Here is a 12641-nt window from a genome sequence, read left to right as displayed (position 1 = left end):
GTCTCACCCTAGTCCCCTAGTCCCCACCCTACTTGTTAAGGGCTCGGAATGGTATGCTAAACAGCTTGGGCATGATTTAATCTATACAATGGTAAAAAGCTCAGGTTGTTTTCTTTGTTTTCTTTGAGCAGAGGCAAGACGGATGAGATCCGCGTTTGGGGGAGCACTTAGGTTCCCACGCCACAAATCCCGCCCCTTGACTCCGAACCACTCGGTTTCCCACTTCTCTCTAACACTCGTATTTTCACTTCATTCCTGATTTTTGCCCCTAAACCACTGACGGTCCCCTCTCCCTTCCTGTCCAAGTGAGCACCCACCCCCCACCCGGAAGGCCCGAGCACCTGCCTCTTCGGCTGCATCTTCCACCTGCGCTCTGCAACGACGTTCCCTACAGCTCCCAGTCTCGAGAGTAGATACCGATAGCATCGCTCTGCTCCAACGGGGCGGAGCTTCCTCATCGGTGCGCTCAGCATTCGGCTAGTGCTGCCTAGCCCCGGCCACCATCCAGCGGGAGGCGGAGCGAGTCCAAAATGGCGGCTCTCAGGCTGGCGCGTTCCGTGCTGCTGAGGTTTTGAGGTGGTCGCCAGGGGTCGGGGGGAACGATTTCCCCGCCGCAGGGGCCCTAGAGGATGAATCGGGGGCTCTGCTAAGGTTAGGCGGTGGCGGTGGAGAGAAGTGGCAGCAAGTGCTGCGGTGGAGTCCACGGAGCGGGATGTGCGAGAGTTACTCCAGGTCGTTGTTGAGGGTCTCGGTGGCGCAGATCTGCCAGGCGCTGGGCTGGGACTCCGTGCAACTCAGCGCCTGCCACCTCCTCACGGACGTACTGCAGCGCTACCTGCAGCAGTTGGGACGGGGCTGCCACCGGTACTCTGAGCTCTGTGAGTACTGGGCTTGGTGCGGGAGGGCTGCCTCTGGACAGTCACAAGTGACACCTCCGGTCTCCCCATCGCTATCCCAGCATCTCCGAGGTGTTCGTGTCCTTCACCCCCTACCCCGAGTTCGGGTGTCTTCTTGGTCCCTGACGCCCCTCCGCTTCCACTGTCCCTGGAAACTCTAGTCATCCTTCTGGTGCCTCTTCCTTGTCCGCTAACTTCCCGCCTCCAGCCGGGAGCCCTGTGTCGGCTCCCAGCTCCACACCCTCTCGCTCGCCTCTGATCTGAAATGCGCGTCGGTCTTGCTCACGGTCTCATGTTTGGCTGCGTGTGGAACCACCTCCAGAATGTCTTACAGCCCCTTTTACTTTGCTTCTTTCCCTGCCTTGCCTGCAAAGAGTACAACTAGTTGTCACAGGCGCTCCGTCTACCGGCCGCTTCGTACGAGGCTAGCCATTCTTCAGCTCCCCACACGTACTCGTTGACAGCTCTGCTCCGTTAGGGACACTGCCTCTCCTCTCCGTGTCTGCTCATTTCATAGACAGCATCTCTACTTACTCTTTCCCGAGACCAACGTTGTCAGTTTCACTTAGATGAACTTTCACTGAAATGAACACGCACCCATTGATTTCCTCCTTCATGTTTTCTGTCAGTGGTTATCAAAGTGAGGTAGAGGGATTATAGACAATTTGCAAGGTTCCCCAGCTAATCTGAGACACAGTACTTTTGGCTTTTAAGTGAATGCCTGAAAGTGTCTTTAGCTGGGAGGTACTTAATATTTTGGGATATTTCATAGAAGCCGCACATCATCTCCTTGATGTGATGGTTTTGTTTGGAGAGGGAACTACTACCCCTTATTTAAATTTCAGATCCTTACTTTTAAGGCAGTAAACTGGAGAACTGGGTGAAGTGTTTCATAGGAAATTTTGTTTTGTTCAAGTGATTCCTAGACTGAAAAATTGAGACCCATGGATACACTTAACTTCTTAGTCCCAAGTTCCATTCCAGCTTCCATAGTGCTGACAAAATAATTTATCCATAACACAAATCTGGTCGTGTCATTCTTAAAAGTATCTTAGTTGTTTACAGGCTGAAAACATAAACTCTTAAACAATACACAGTTCCTTTTGTGGGCATTTTTCTTACCTTCTGCTATCCTGCCATCCTGTTTGCAGTCATGCTGAGCTACCTCAACTGCCTTTTCTGAAACATTTTAATCTATCCATTCCTATGTGCATGCTGTCTCCTAGAGTGTCCTTCACGCCCTGGTCCACCAGTAGTACTACTTATATTTTGAAATTCACTTATCACATTTGCTTTAGGAAACTCATGTTATCTTCTCTCATAAGTCTGTGCATATTTCTGTTATGTTATTTAACACCTTGGTTTGTAACCATGTGTATTTATCTCTCACCTTGTCCTATCTCCTCTCCAGTAAGCAAATTTATGTTTGTATTCTGTAACCTAGCATGCTAGGCCCCCAGGAACTATTTGTTGAATAAATGAATGAACTGATAACCCACTACCATAATAGCTATGTAATTTTTGAGTTTTAAAAGTGTGTATTTTTTTGAATGTTTGATTTCACTGATACTTCTAATCTAAATTTGAAACTGCTCATAGCTCTTATTCATTGCTATCTTGAAAGTACACCACCAGCACACTTCTTGGCTTTTGCTTCTTTTTCTCCCCTTCTTCCCTCCCACCATTTCATGATCCTTGAGAATATTGTTATGGTTATGCATAGTCCAGATTATATTTTTGCTACCGATTTTCCTATATAAGGACAGATGTACTATACCTTTAGGTTATCAGAATATCCCCTGATTACATAGTTACCTTTGCTGCCTTATACAACTGAAACAGAATATGTGCTGGCACTCCAAGTAACCAGATATTCCAAAGTCATTAAGTGATTTTTGTTATGAATTAATGTGAACCCCTTTCCTAGTTGCTCAGTTTTTGTAGTTGATTTTCTTGCTTTCAGTGGGAATGCAATTATCAGATTCATTAGTCTCCATTGTGGTTTGGTGACTTTTAAAAATGCCAATTTTTGGTATACTTACTCGTTACAGACTTTCTTTAAGATTCTTTTTTCTTTACTTACTTTAACCTTGAATTCTGTAACCTCAAATTACTACTATACAATCTTATATTTGATGCCTTTAAATCCTTTTTGTCTTTTTGACAAACATTTATTGAGCACCATTTATGAACTAAACACTATGCTAGGTTTTGGAGACATTAAATTACTTAGGCACGATCCCTGCCCATAGGTTTGTATGTGGCTGTCAAAATGTCAACAACAACAAACTGATGGTATTTTTTCCTTTTTAAAAAAATGCTCTCAAGTTAAAGCAAGCATCAGAAGTTACTATTAATTCAACAAATAATGCACTTTTAGATTTCCCTAAGGCAATGATTTGTCAAAGCATACATGGGCTGTATATGTTGTATTATGTATAAAATATGTATGAGCTGAAATCAGATGCTAAATATTTCAGAATGACTCTTAGCACTAGTACTATAATTTTTGTTTGTTAATCCTCACCTGAGGATATTTTTTCCTTTGCTTTTCGGAGAGAAGGAAAGGGAGAGAGAGACACGCACATACACACACATCTACTAGTTGCCTCCTGCATTCACCCCAGGGATGGGGACTAGGGATGGGGAACAAACCCGAAACCCAGGTACATGTCCTTGACTGGGAATTGAACCTTTCACCCTCTGGTGCGTGGGCCAACACTCTAACCGCTGAGCTACACCAGCTAGGGCAGTAATACTGTAATAGTTGCACAGTGTGGGCAGTAAATGCAAAAGGAATAAGGTAAAGGAGAGGTGGTTGTGGGCTATGGATTCTGGGGCAGGATTGCTTAACAGAAAAGATGACATTTGAGTTGAACTATGAAGTATGGTTGTCTAGGAGGAGAGCATGCCAGGTTAGAGAAAAGCATAAACTAAGATACCCAAATGGAATTAAACATGATAAAAGTACTAGTGAGGTGGCCTGCTTGATATATTTAGCCAGTTGAAGCGTTTAAGAGGAAAATGTTAAACAGAGTGAAATCAGGTTAGGGAGGAACTTAAAAGGCAGAGAAATTAAAGTGTGGTAGAAATCACTGCATACTCCTAAGGCGGGGAACAGTGCAATGAAAGTGATATTTTAAGAATATTGTGCTGTCACTCAAGTGCAAGAAAGACTCAAGTTGGGAGAATTTGAAACTGTACTGAGATAGTGATTTTAGGAATAGACAGAAAAAATTCTGAAATCCAGGGCCCACAGGGAGTTTCACCCCCTTAAACTGTTAACAGTTGGATATCCTTCCAGAGCTTTCCTCATGTTTGTGGGCAAGCATGTATCTAATTTTTACAAACGTTAAATTATTCTTTTTCATTTTATAGCATGATTTAATTTCGGACATAGAAGTTTGAAGTAATCATAGGTGATTTCAGTTAGAAAACAAAATTCTTAGGGTATTGGAACTCAGAAATTGAAATTTTCATAGAAGCTTTGAAAGATGTAGAGAGATCTTAAGTTCTGCTAAGGGTAGGCATAGGAGAAACTTCTTTTTCTAAAGAATATCTCACTATATCTAACTTGTATTCTTTTTATCTGTATCTCTTATACATGGTATCTTTTAATTACATTAAAAAATTTTATATGTAAATTACCTTTATGATCTAAGTTCTTTCTCTAAATTTCCTTGAATTTAAAATGATTCAGTAAGCAATGAATGCATGAATAAGTAGATCAACAAATCAATATCTCTCTCCCTCCCTAACCTCCCCCTCTTCTCTAAAATAAATAAATAAAAATTTGATTCAGCAGTATAATTCATTCAAGTATTTATTTTTAAATTTATTTTTTATTGTTGATAGTATTATAGATATCTCCCATTCCCCCCTCTCTTTCCCCCAAGTTCTTTGGTTTATCTCTTTTTGTACCCCCAACCCCACATCAAGGTATGTCAATCTGTTCCATGTCTCCATGCTTAGGGTTTCATTTTGTTGGTTAATTCATTTTGCTCATTAGATTCCACAAATAAGTGAGATCATGTGATATTTGTCTTTCTCAGTTTGGCTTATTTCACTTAGCATAATATTTTCCAGATCCATTCATGCTGTCCCAAAGGGTGAGAGATCCCTCTTTTTTATAGCTGCATAGTATTCCATAGTATAAATGTCCCACAGCTTTTTTCCACAAGTATTCATTGAGTGCCAACTATGTGCTAGTCATTGTCTTAGGAATGACTAAGATGCATCCCTAAGAGATGCATCATTGAATAATAGAGAAAATGTAATGGCCATTTACTTAAGTCAGCACAGCATTCTAGTTATCTAATAAAAAATAATAATATTTATTGGGCATTTAATTTGTGTCAGCCACTGTTCCCTAAACTTTGTTCAATACAAGCTGTTAGTTAGTATGAATTGTCTGTGGTATTCTGGTTGGTTGTCAGATCATATTTAAAATTGATTTTAAAAATCAGCTTTCCCTGGCTGGTGTGGCTCAGTAGCTTGGGCATCATCCTGTGTACCGAAGGGTTGCTGGTTCGATTCCCAGTTGGGGCCCATGCCCAGGTTGCAGGCTCAATCCTCAGTCAGGGGCATGTAGGAAGTAGCTGGTCGATGTTCCACTCTCACATCGATGTATCTTTCTCCCTCTCCCTTCTTCCCTTACTCTAAAAAAATCAATAAAGATATTATTTTAAAAGAGTCAATTTTCTAATATATATTTTAATATGTTTTTATTGATTTCAGAGAGTGGAAGGGAAAGGAAGAGAGAGATAGAAATAATCAATGATGTGAGAGAATCATCGATTGGCTACCTCCTGCATGCCCCCCACTGGGGATCGAGCCCGAAACCTGGGCATGTGCCCTGACGGGGAATTGAACCATGACCGCCTGGTTCATAGGTTGACACTCAACCACTGAGCCACACCAGTCAGGCAACTCTCTAATATTTAAATAATATGTTAAAATTTATTCAGTTCTTTCTGACAGCTAGGTCTTGAATATGTAACATACTTGATTCTGATACATATTTAGCTAATATTTTTTTCTTAATATGTTTTAAATATTCATGAGATTTTTCTTAAAATAATTTGCTTTGCTTTTGACTTTGTTTCAGATGGCCGAACAGACCCAATTTTGGATGATGTTGGTGAAGCTTTCCAACTTATGGGGGTTAGTCTTAATGAACTAGAAGACTATATTCACAATATTGAACCTGTTACTTTCCCACATCAAATTCCTTCATTTCCTGTTAGTAAGAACAATGTACTCCAATTTCCTCAACCTGGAAGTAAAGATGCAGAGGAAAGAAAAGAATACATTCCTGATTACATGCCACCCATTGTGTCTTCTCAAGAAGGTTTGTGAAGTTTTTGTTTCTTACTCATATATATATATTTTAATGGGTTTTTAATCTTCTTAGTTTTCTTAACTGAATTATGTAGAATGCCATACTAATTTATAAATTCTAGAAATGCAATAAAAATATTTTAATACTAGAGGCCTGGTGCACGGGTGTGGTCCCTAGGCCTGGAATTCCTTCTTTGCTGTTGTCATTAAATGTAATTTATTAAGCTTCCTAGGCATTTTTATGAGGGTCATACTAAATATTAATCCATGATATGTTCTCCTGTACTTTAAAAATAATCTTTGCGTGGCTCTGAAATTTTTAGGTGAAAGGCACTTAGAAATACACAAAATTTGGATTTGTGCTAAGAAAACTTAAGGCATTGTGTAGGAGAAAGACACTAATATGTGAATAACTGGCACATCAGTGGTTCTCAGAATGATAGTTGATTATGAGTTTTTCTATCAGTGAAGTAGACAGTGGTAAAAATTTAATGACCACACTTATGCATGTTATCAAATGGCATGTGATTGCGCTGGAACTACTATCTTCATTTAAAAAATTTCAGCTCAGCCCAGCCATGTTCAGCCAACCTATGAACCAGGAGGTTATGGTTGGATTCCCATCAGGGCACTTGCCTGGGTTGTGCGCTCAGTCCCCAGTAGGGGGTGTATAGGAGGCAGCTAATCAATGATTCTCATCATTGATATTTCTATCTCTCTCCCCCTCTCCCTTCCTCTCTGAAAGAAAAGAAATTTTTTTTAAAAAACATTTTTTTCAGCCCATTTTCTCTCTGCCTTTTGGAGCTTTGTAAATCTAACTATTTTGTAATTTGCATGTCTTTCTGTCTTGTATTATACCTTCTATTTAATAGTTAAACTGATTTTTTTCTGGCCTCTTTAATAATTTGGACTCAGATGGACATTTAATCTAAATCCTTGATTTGTGCATAGGCTTATGTTTGGTTCATACATAACCGTAATTTATTTATTTAGAGAGTTATTTTATAAATAACCTCTAATAAGCTCATACTCAAAACCAAGGCTAGGACTTTGATAATAATCTCCACTTACCCATTTGGTCCTTTTGTTTTATATTTATAGCATGCAAATAATACACAATAAAATTCTCTCAAAGTGATATAGTTATCATGCTTAAATATGCATAGGAAGTATAACTAAGATATCAGATTTAATGTGGAAGGCCTACTCTTGCACGAATTTCATGCATCGGGCTTCTACGGTAGTATAAATTATAAACATTTAAAGAGGAAAATAACAAGCTTGAACACTGTTCTCTTTTTTTTTAATTTTTTTTTTTAATAATTCTTTATTGCTTAAAGTATTGAATACTGTTCTCTTTAGATAGCACATATGGATTCTTTAAGGAGTAGAAATTTGCTTATCCATAAGCTATGCATATGATTCATAAGGATGCATTAAATAATAGGCAGTATAATAAGATGCTTATCAAAACCTTTCCCCTGTTCAGGAGAGAGGATATAAAATGTAATCCTGTGGTTACAATTTTTTTAAAATATAGCCAACAGGTCAACTTAAATCATTACAATCTGAAATTTTTTTCAGAATGTTAGAAAGTTCCTAGTCTTCTGTTAGTGGTGTGAAGTGACAGACATGAACAACTTCAATAATAACACATGTTTGCCAGAGTCTTTATTTTCTTTTTATTTCCTCAAGAGCCGCATGTGAGATGCCTAACTTTGGTCATAAAATATTACCAAAGTACTGTCATGGGACTACCATTTTATCAATCTTTCAACTTGGTTCATGTCAAAAAAAGCATTTGAATGGCTTCTCTATGATGGTGAATGTATAAGAATAGAAGGACTTAACCACAGTTAGGGGAAAAAAAGGAACAGAATAGGAATGAAGGGGGCAGCAGGATATATAGTAGAAAAAGCATGGGCTTTATGAAACCATTCAGACATGACTCAATAGTTACTGAGTTTATAGTGTTATCAAGTTACTTTACCTTTCCGAACCTTATGTTTATCATCTGTAAAAATATAATAAATAATTTTTAAATAAAAAAAACACACACAAACTCATAGATACAGAGAACAGATTTGTGGTTGCCAGAATTGGGGGAGGGGAGCACGAAATGGGTGAAGGGAGTCAAAAAATTCAGAATTTCAGTTACAAAACAATGTCATGGGATAAAATGTACAACACGTTAACTGTAGTTAATAATTCTGTATTGCATATTTGAAAGTTGCCAAGTGTATATATCCCTGACCCTTTAGTTTCTTTACACCCCCCTCTGTTTTTGCCTTAAATGTCTTTTAAGTCACTTTTGATCTATAGCTCCCCACCCACTAAACCTGCCCCTACTGAATCCCTTTCATTTTCTTCCAGTGTATTTGTTGAAGAATCTGGGTGGTATGACTTACAGGATTGCCACAGTCTGGATATTGCTGACTCTATACTCATAGTACAGTTAAATGTGTTTCTTGCAAATTGGCAGCGAGAATCTGAGGATGGATCAAAACAATGGTTCAATACCTTTGGCAGGATATATGCAGTGTTATGTTCCTTCATCAGGAGGCTAATTTCTGGTTTTCACTTTTTTTTATATTAGCAGTATTGATGCTCAATGCCTAAACCCATTAATTCATTAGGGGTTGCAAGGTAGAGACATTCATCATTTTGTTTTTATTTCATTCTTTAGTGAAATAATTTTATAAGGAAATCCTTTCCCTCATCTATTATTGAGTTACTTAATGGTACAATTCATAAAGAGAAAGGAAGAGAAATGCTTGATTCTTTGATTTCATATACCTAGTTTTTAAGATAATGAGTTGGTTCTTGGTCATCCATAGCTGACTAATTAGTTATACCCTATTGCAACACAGATTGTCCCATCTTTGGCCAGTGGCAGCTTCTTCAATCAGGCTTCTGAGTATTTTTGACATGATTCTAATAGTCTGATAGAGCCCATCTATCTGCTATATCAAATTGTTCTAAGCTCATTTGTATGTTCTTGTCTTGTACTTAGAATCAGTCTTTTACCAAGAAATCCTGGCTTCTTGAGAAATGGAATTTCAAATCCACAATCTGGGCACTTGGGGTACTTATTACAACGGGGTCATCATTGTTACTAGGCAATAGTAATTCAATATTTATACTTAAAAACATACATACAGATGTATGTGGATAGGTAGATAGATAACCGATAAGGTAGCTAATGAGTTTATATAGATGTTTCCAATTCGAATTCAGGACCATAGCATTTTTACTTTTATGTTACACCATAAATAATTTTGTTCATAACAAAAATTTAGTTCCCAGGGATAAAAAAAGATGATAGAACATTCTATAATTACTTATTTGCCATACCCTAGATTACACATACAATATTAATACTGTATTGTTCATGATTACTGAAACGGGTAAAAAATTTTTGTTGCTTATGTCATCCTATTCACTCCAATTTTTTAATGATTGTAACATATGCCCATTGTTAGATCATGTAGCTACTTTCTTGAGTTCTGTCACCTCATTTCTGAGTTCTTCTAATTTTTTAAAAATGTTTTTATTGATTTCAGAGAGAGAGAGATAGAAACATCAATGATGAGAGAGAATCATCAATTGGCTGCCTCCTGTATGCTCCCACTGGGGATTGAGCCCACAACCTGGGCATGTGCCCTAACCGGGAATCGAACCGTGACCTTCTGATTCATGGGTTAATGCTCAACCACTAAGCCACACCGGCCAGGGTTGAATTTTTCTAATTTTTATTTTTAGTCTTTCATGTCTTTTAGGCCATTTTAAAATATAATATTATAGTTTTCATCTGTATTTTGACCATGTGTTTTTCGTTTGCTTTCATTTTCTAGATGCTATTTTGATATTTCATCTTCTTTTTCCTATAGAAATTGCACATGTGAATATAGTTTTCTGAACATCTAGAAGGAAGTTCAAGGTAGTTTTCTAACTTTACAGTGCTCCCTCTTTGTGTGTTGTTCAAAAATAGAGTAGCTTTCTGAAATTTTCTATTTTCTTCCACCAATTTTACCTGAATTTTTTCTTTTCTTAATGCTAGTTTTCCTTTTTTATTTTCTGCCCAGTTGTGATTCTAGTCCCAGCAAGTTTCCTCTCAGTGATCTCTGTCCTAGAGAGAGTAGCAAAAGGTTGGGTTTGAAAGCTCAAGGGCTTTACCCTTCTCTCCCCTGTAGATCTCACCCCAGCCCCTGCAGCCAGACCCTTAGCCTTAGCCACTCTTCTCACATGACCTGCCAGACTTTTAGTGAACACCTGTTGGCTTTTTTGAGGTTCTTCTCTTTTGAGCCAGTCTCCCCATTGCTTCTCACCACTTGTTTCTGTACAGATGGGTAATACTCAGGTCTCATGGCTTTTGGTGGTTGGTCATCACCCTCTTGTATTTTGGCATTGATGCATATACTTTTGTCATCCTGTAATGTAAATTGCTTTATTTTATGTGATATTTTGGGGAGATCAAAAAACTGCATTGTCACACCTGCTACTTTCTTCCATGATTCCCTTTATTGTATCTTCTTGCATTTATCACTTTTCTTCAGTGATGTCATACTCTCTTCATTCTCCTTATATGACTAATTCATTTTCTGTGTCTTTCATGTGCTCATCTTCCATAGTTCTTCTACCTCTAAAATATTAGTGCTCCCAAAATTTTTATCTTGACCTTTTCTCACTCTACTCAGTCTCAGTTGTATGATCTTCTCTACTTTCATCTATCATTTGCATATTGATGACTCTCCAAACTGTATCTCCATACCACACCTTTCAGACTCTATATCCATTTGTCAGTGGGCCATTTCTACATTTCCCAGAGGCACCTCAAATTGGTATGTCAAAGGCTACACACATTCTTATTCTTTATACACCTCTGTTATTTAGTCACTTAAGCTAGAAATGTGAGACGTATCTCTGATCCCTTTCTTCATTTTACTTCATTTCCCATTCCCAATTCTGCTAATTTTGTTTCCTAAAAATTTCTAGAATACTCCCCTATCATTCTTTTTGTTTAAGTTTTTATCTCTTGTCTGAACTATCCTTATCTTCCATGATAAACTGTTAAACAAGAAGCAAGTATATTCCATAGTAGAAAACACTTTATTAGCTTTCTCTACTTACAGTTTCAATAAGCAACCATTTTTTCTCAAGGAAAACCAAAAATGTCTATGGAGAGCAATTTCTTTTTTTTCATTCAAAATAGAAACAGCTTTATTCATTCTAGAGAAAAGATGTTTATTCTTACAACTGAGAGTACTTAATGAATAGAAAAATATTAATGAGGAAATTTGCACTGCTAAATTATTATCACTAAAATATTAATACTGTGTTTATTTGACAATCTACACTAATAAAAGAGAAACATACAAACTAACCATCACTCCGCCACACCCACCAGCCAATCAGGAGTGAGTATGCAAAGTAACCCAACAAAGATGGTGGTGGCCATGGAGCTGGAGCAAGCAGGAGGCTTGGGTTGCCTCCGGCGATGGAGGAAGCCAAGCTTCCCACCCGCCCTGGACAGCCCTGGCCTCTGCTCAAGGCTACAAAGTTTCAATTATAGAAGATAAATCCCAGATACCTGCTTCCAGCTGGCTCTGGCCTCCGCTCAAGGAGGGGCTGGGAGCCTGGGTTGCTAGGGGAAACCCAGGCTTCCAGCTGGCCCTGGCGTCCGCTCAAGGCTACAAAGTTTCAATTATAGAAGATAAATAAATCCCAGATACCTGCTTCCAGCTGGCCCTGGCTTCCACTCAAGAAGGCGCTGAAAAAAAGAAAAAAAGGAGGAGCTGGGAGCTTGGGTCACCGGGGGGCGTGGCCAGCCTGAAAACGGCCAGCAGCTTCTCACCCAGGCTGTCCAGGCACCCCAGCAGGACCCCCCCACCCTGAAAGGGCTGTGGCCAGCCTGAGAACAGCCCTCAGCCCCTCACCCAGGCTGGCCACACCCCCATGGGGTGAGGGTCCCCACTGGGGGGCTTCATCAGCCTGAAAACGGCCCTCAGCCCCTCTCCCAGGCTGGCCAGCCACCCCAGTGGGGACCCCCACCCTGAAGGGGGTGTGGTCAGCCTGAAAACAGCCCTCAGCCCCTCACCCAGGCCACCCCACGCCTCAAGGGAACTCCCACCCTGATCCAGGACACCCTTCAGGGCAAACCAGCTGGCCCCCAACTGTGCACCAGGCCTCTATCTATACTAATAAAAGGGTAATATGCTAATTACCCTGGGAGACCTTCCAGAAGATCTTCCGGATGTTCTTATGGACAAAGCCCTGGTGGCAGGGCCGAGGTAGAGGCGGTTAGAGACCAACCGGGGAGGGCAGTTGTGGGTGATCAGGCCAGGATGGGATGGCAGTTGTGGGTGATCAGGCTGGTGGGGGGCGGGGCCGTTGGGGATAAGCAGA

General features: G+C 39.8%; 1 protein-coding gene across 1 annotated transcript in view; it reads left to right on the top strand.

Moving 5' to 3' along the window:
- The first annotated feature begins 510 nt into the window (after positions 1–510).
- TAF3 (TATA-box binding protein associated factor 3) overlaps positions 511–12641 on the top strand; it is a 208305-nt gene continuing 196174 nt past the window's right edge. The window contains exons 1-2 of the mRNA XM_080666018.1: positions 511–878; positions 6004–6246. Of these exons, the coding sequence (XP_080522144.1) occupies positions 713–878; positions 6004–6246 (409 nt within the window). The 5' untranslated portion in view covers positions 511–712. The remainder of the gene's footprint in view (positions 879–6003; positions 6247–12641) is intronic.

The sequence above is a fragment of the Plecotus auritus genome, assembly GCF_963455305.1.
Source record: "Plecotus auritus genome assembly, chromosome: 1".
NCBI classification, from domain to species: domain Eukaryota; kingdom Metazoa; phylum Chordata; class Mammalia; order Chiroptera; family Vespertilionidae; genus Plecotus; species Plecotus auritus.
The sequence above is the reverse complement of the archived record's forward strand: the minus strand, read 5'-3'. Positions and strand labels throughout refer to the sequence as shown.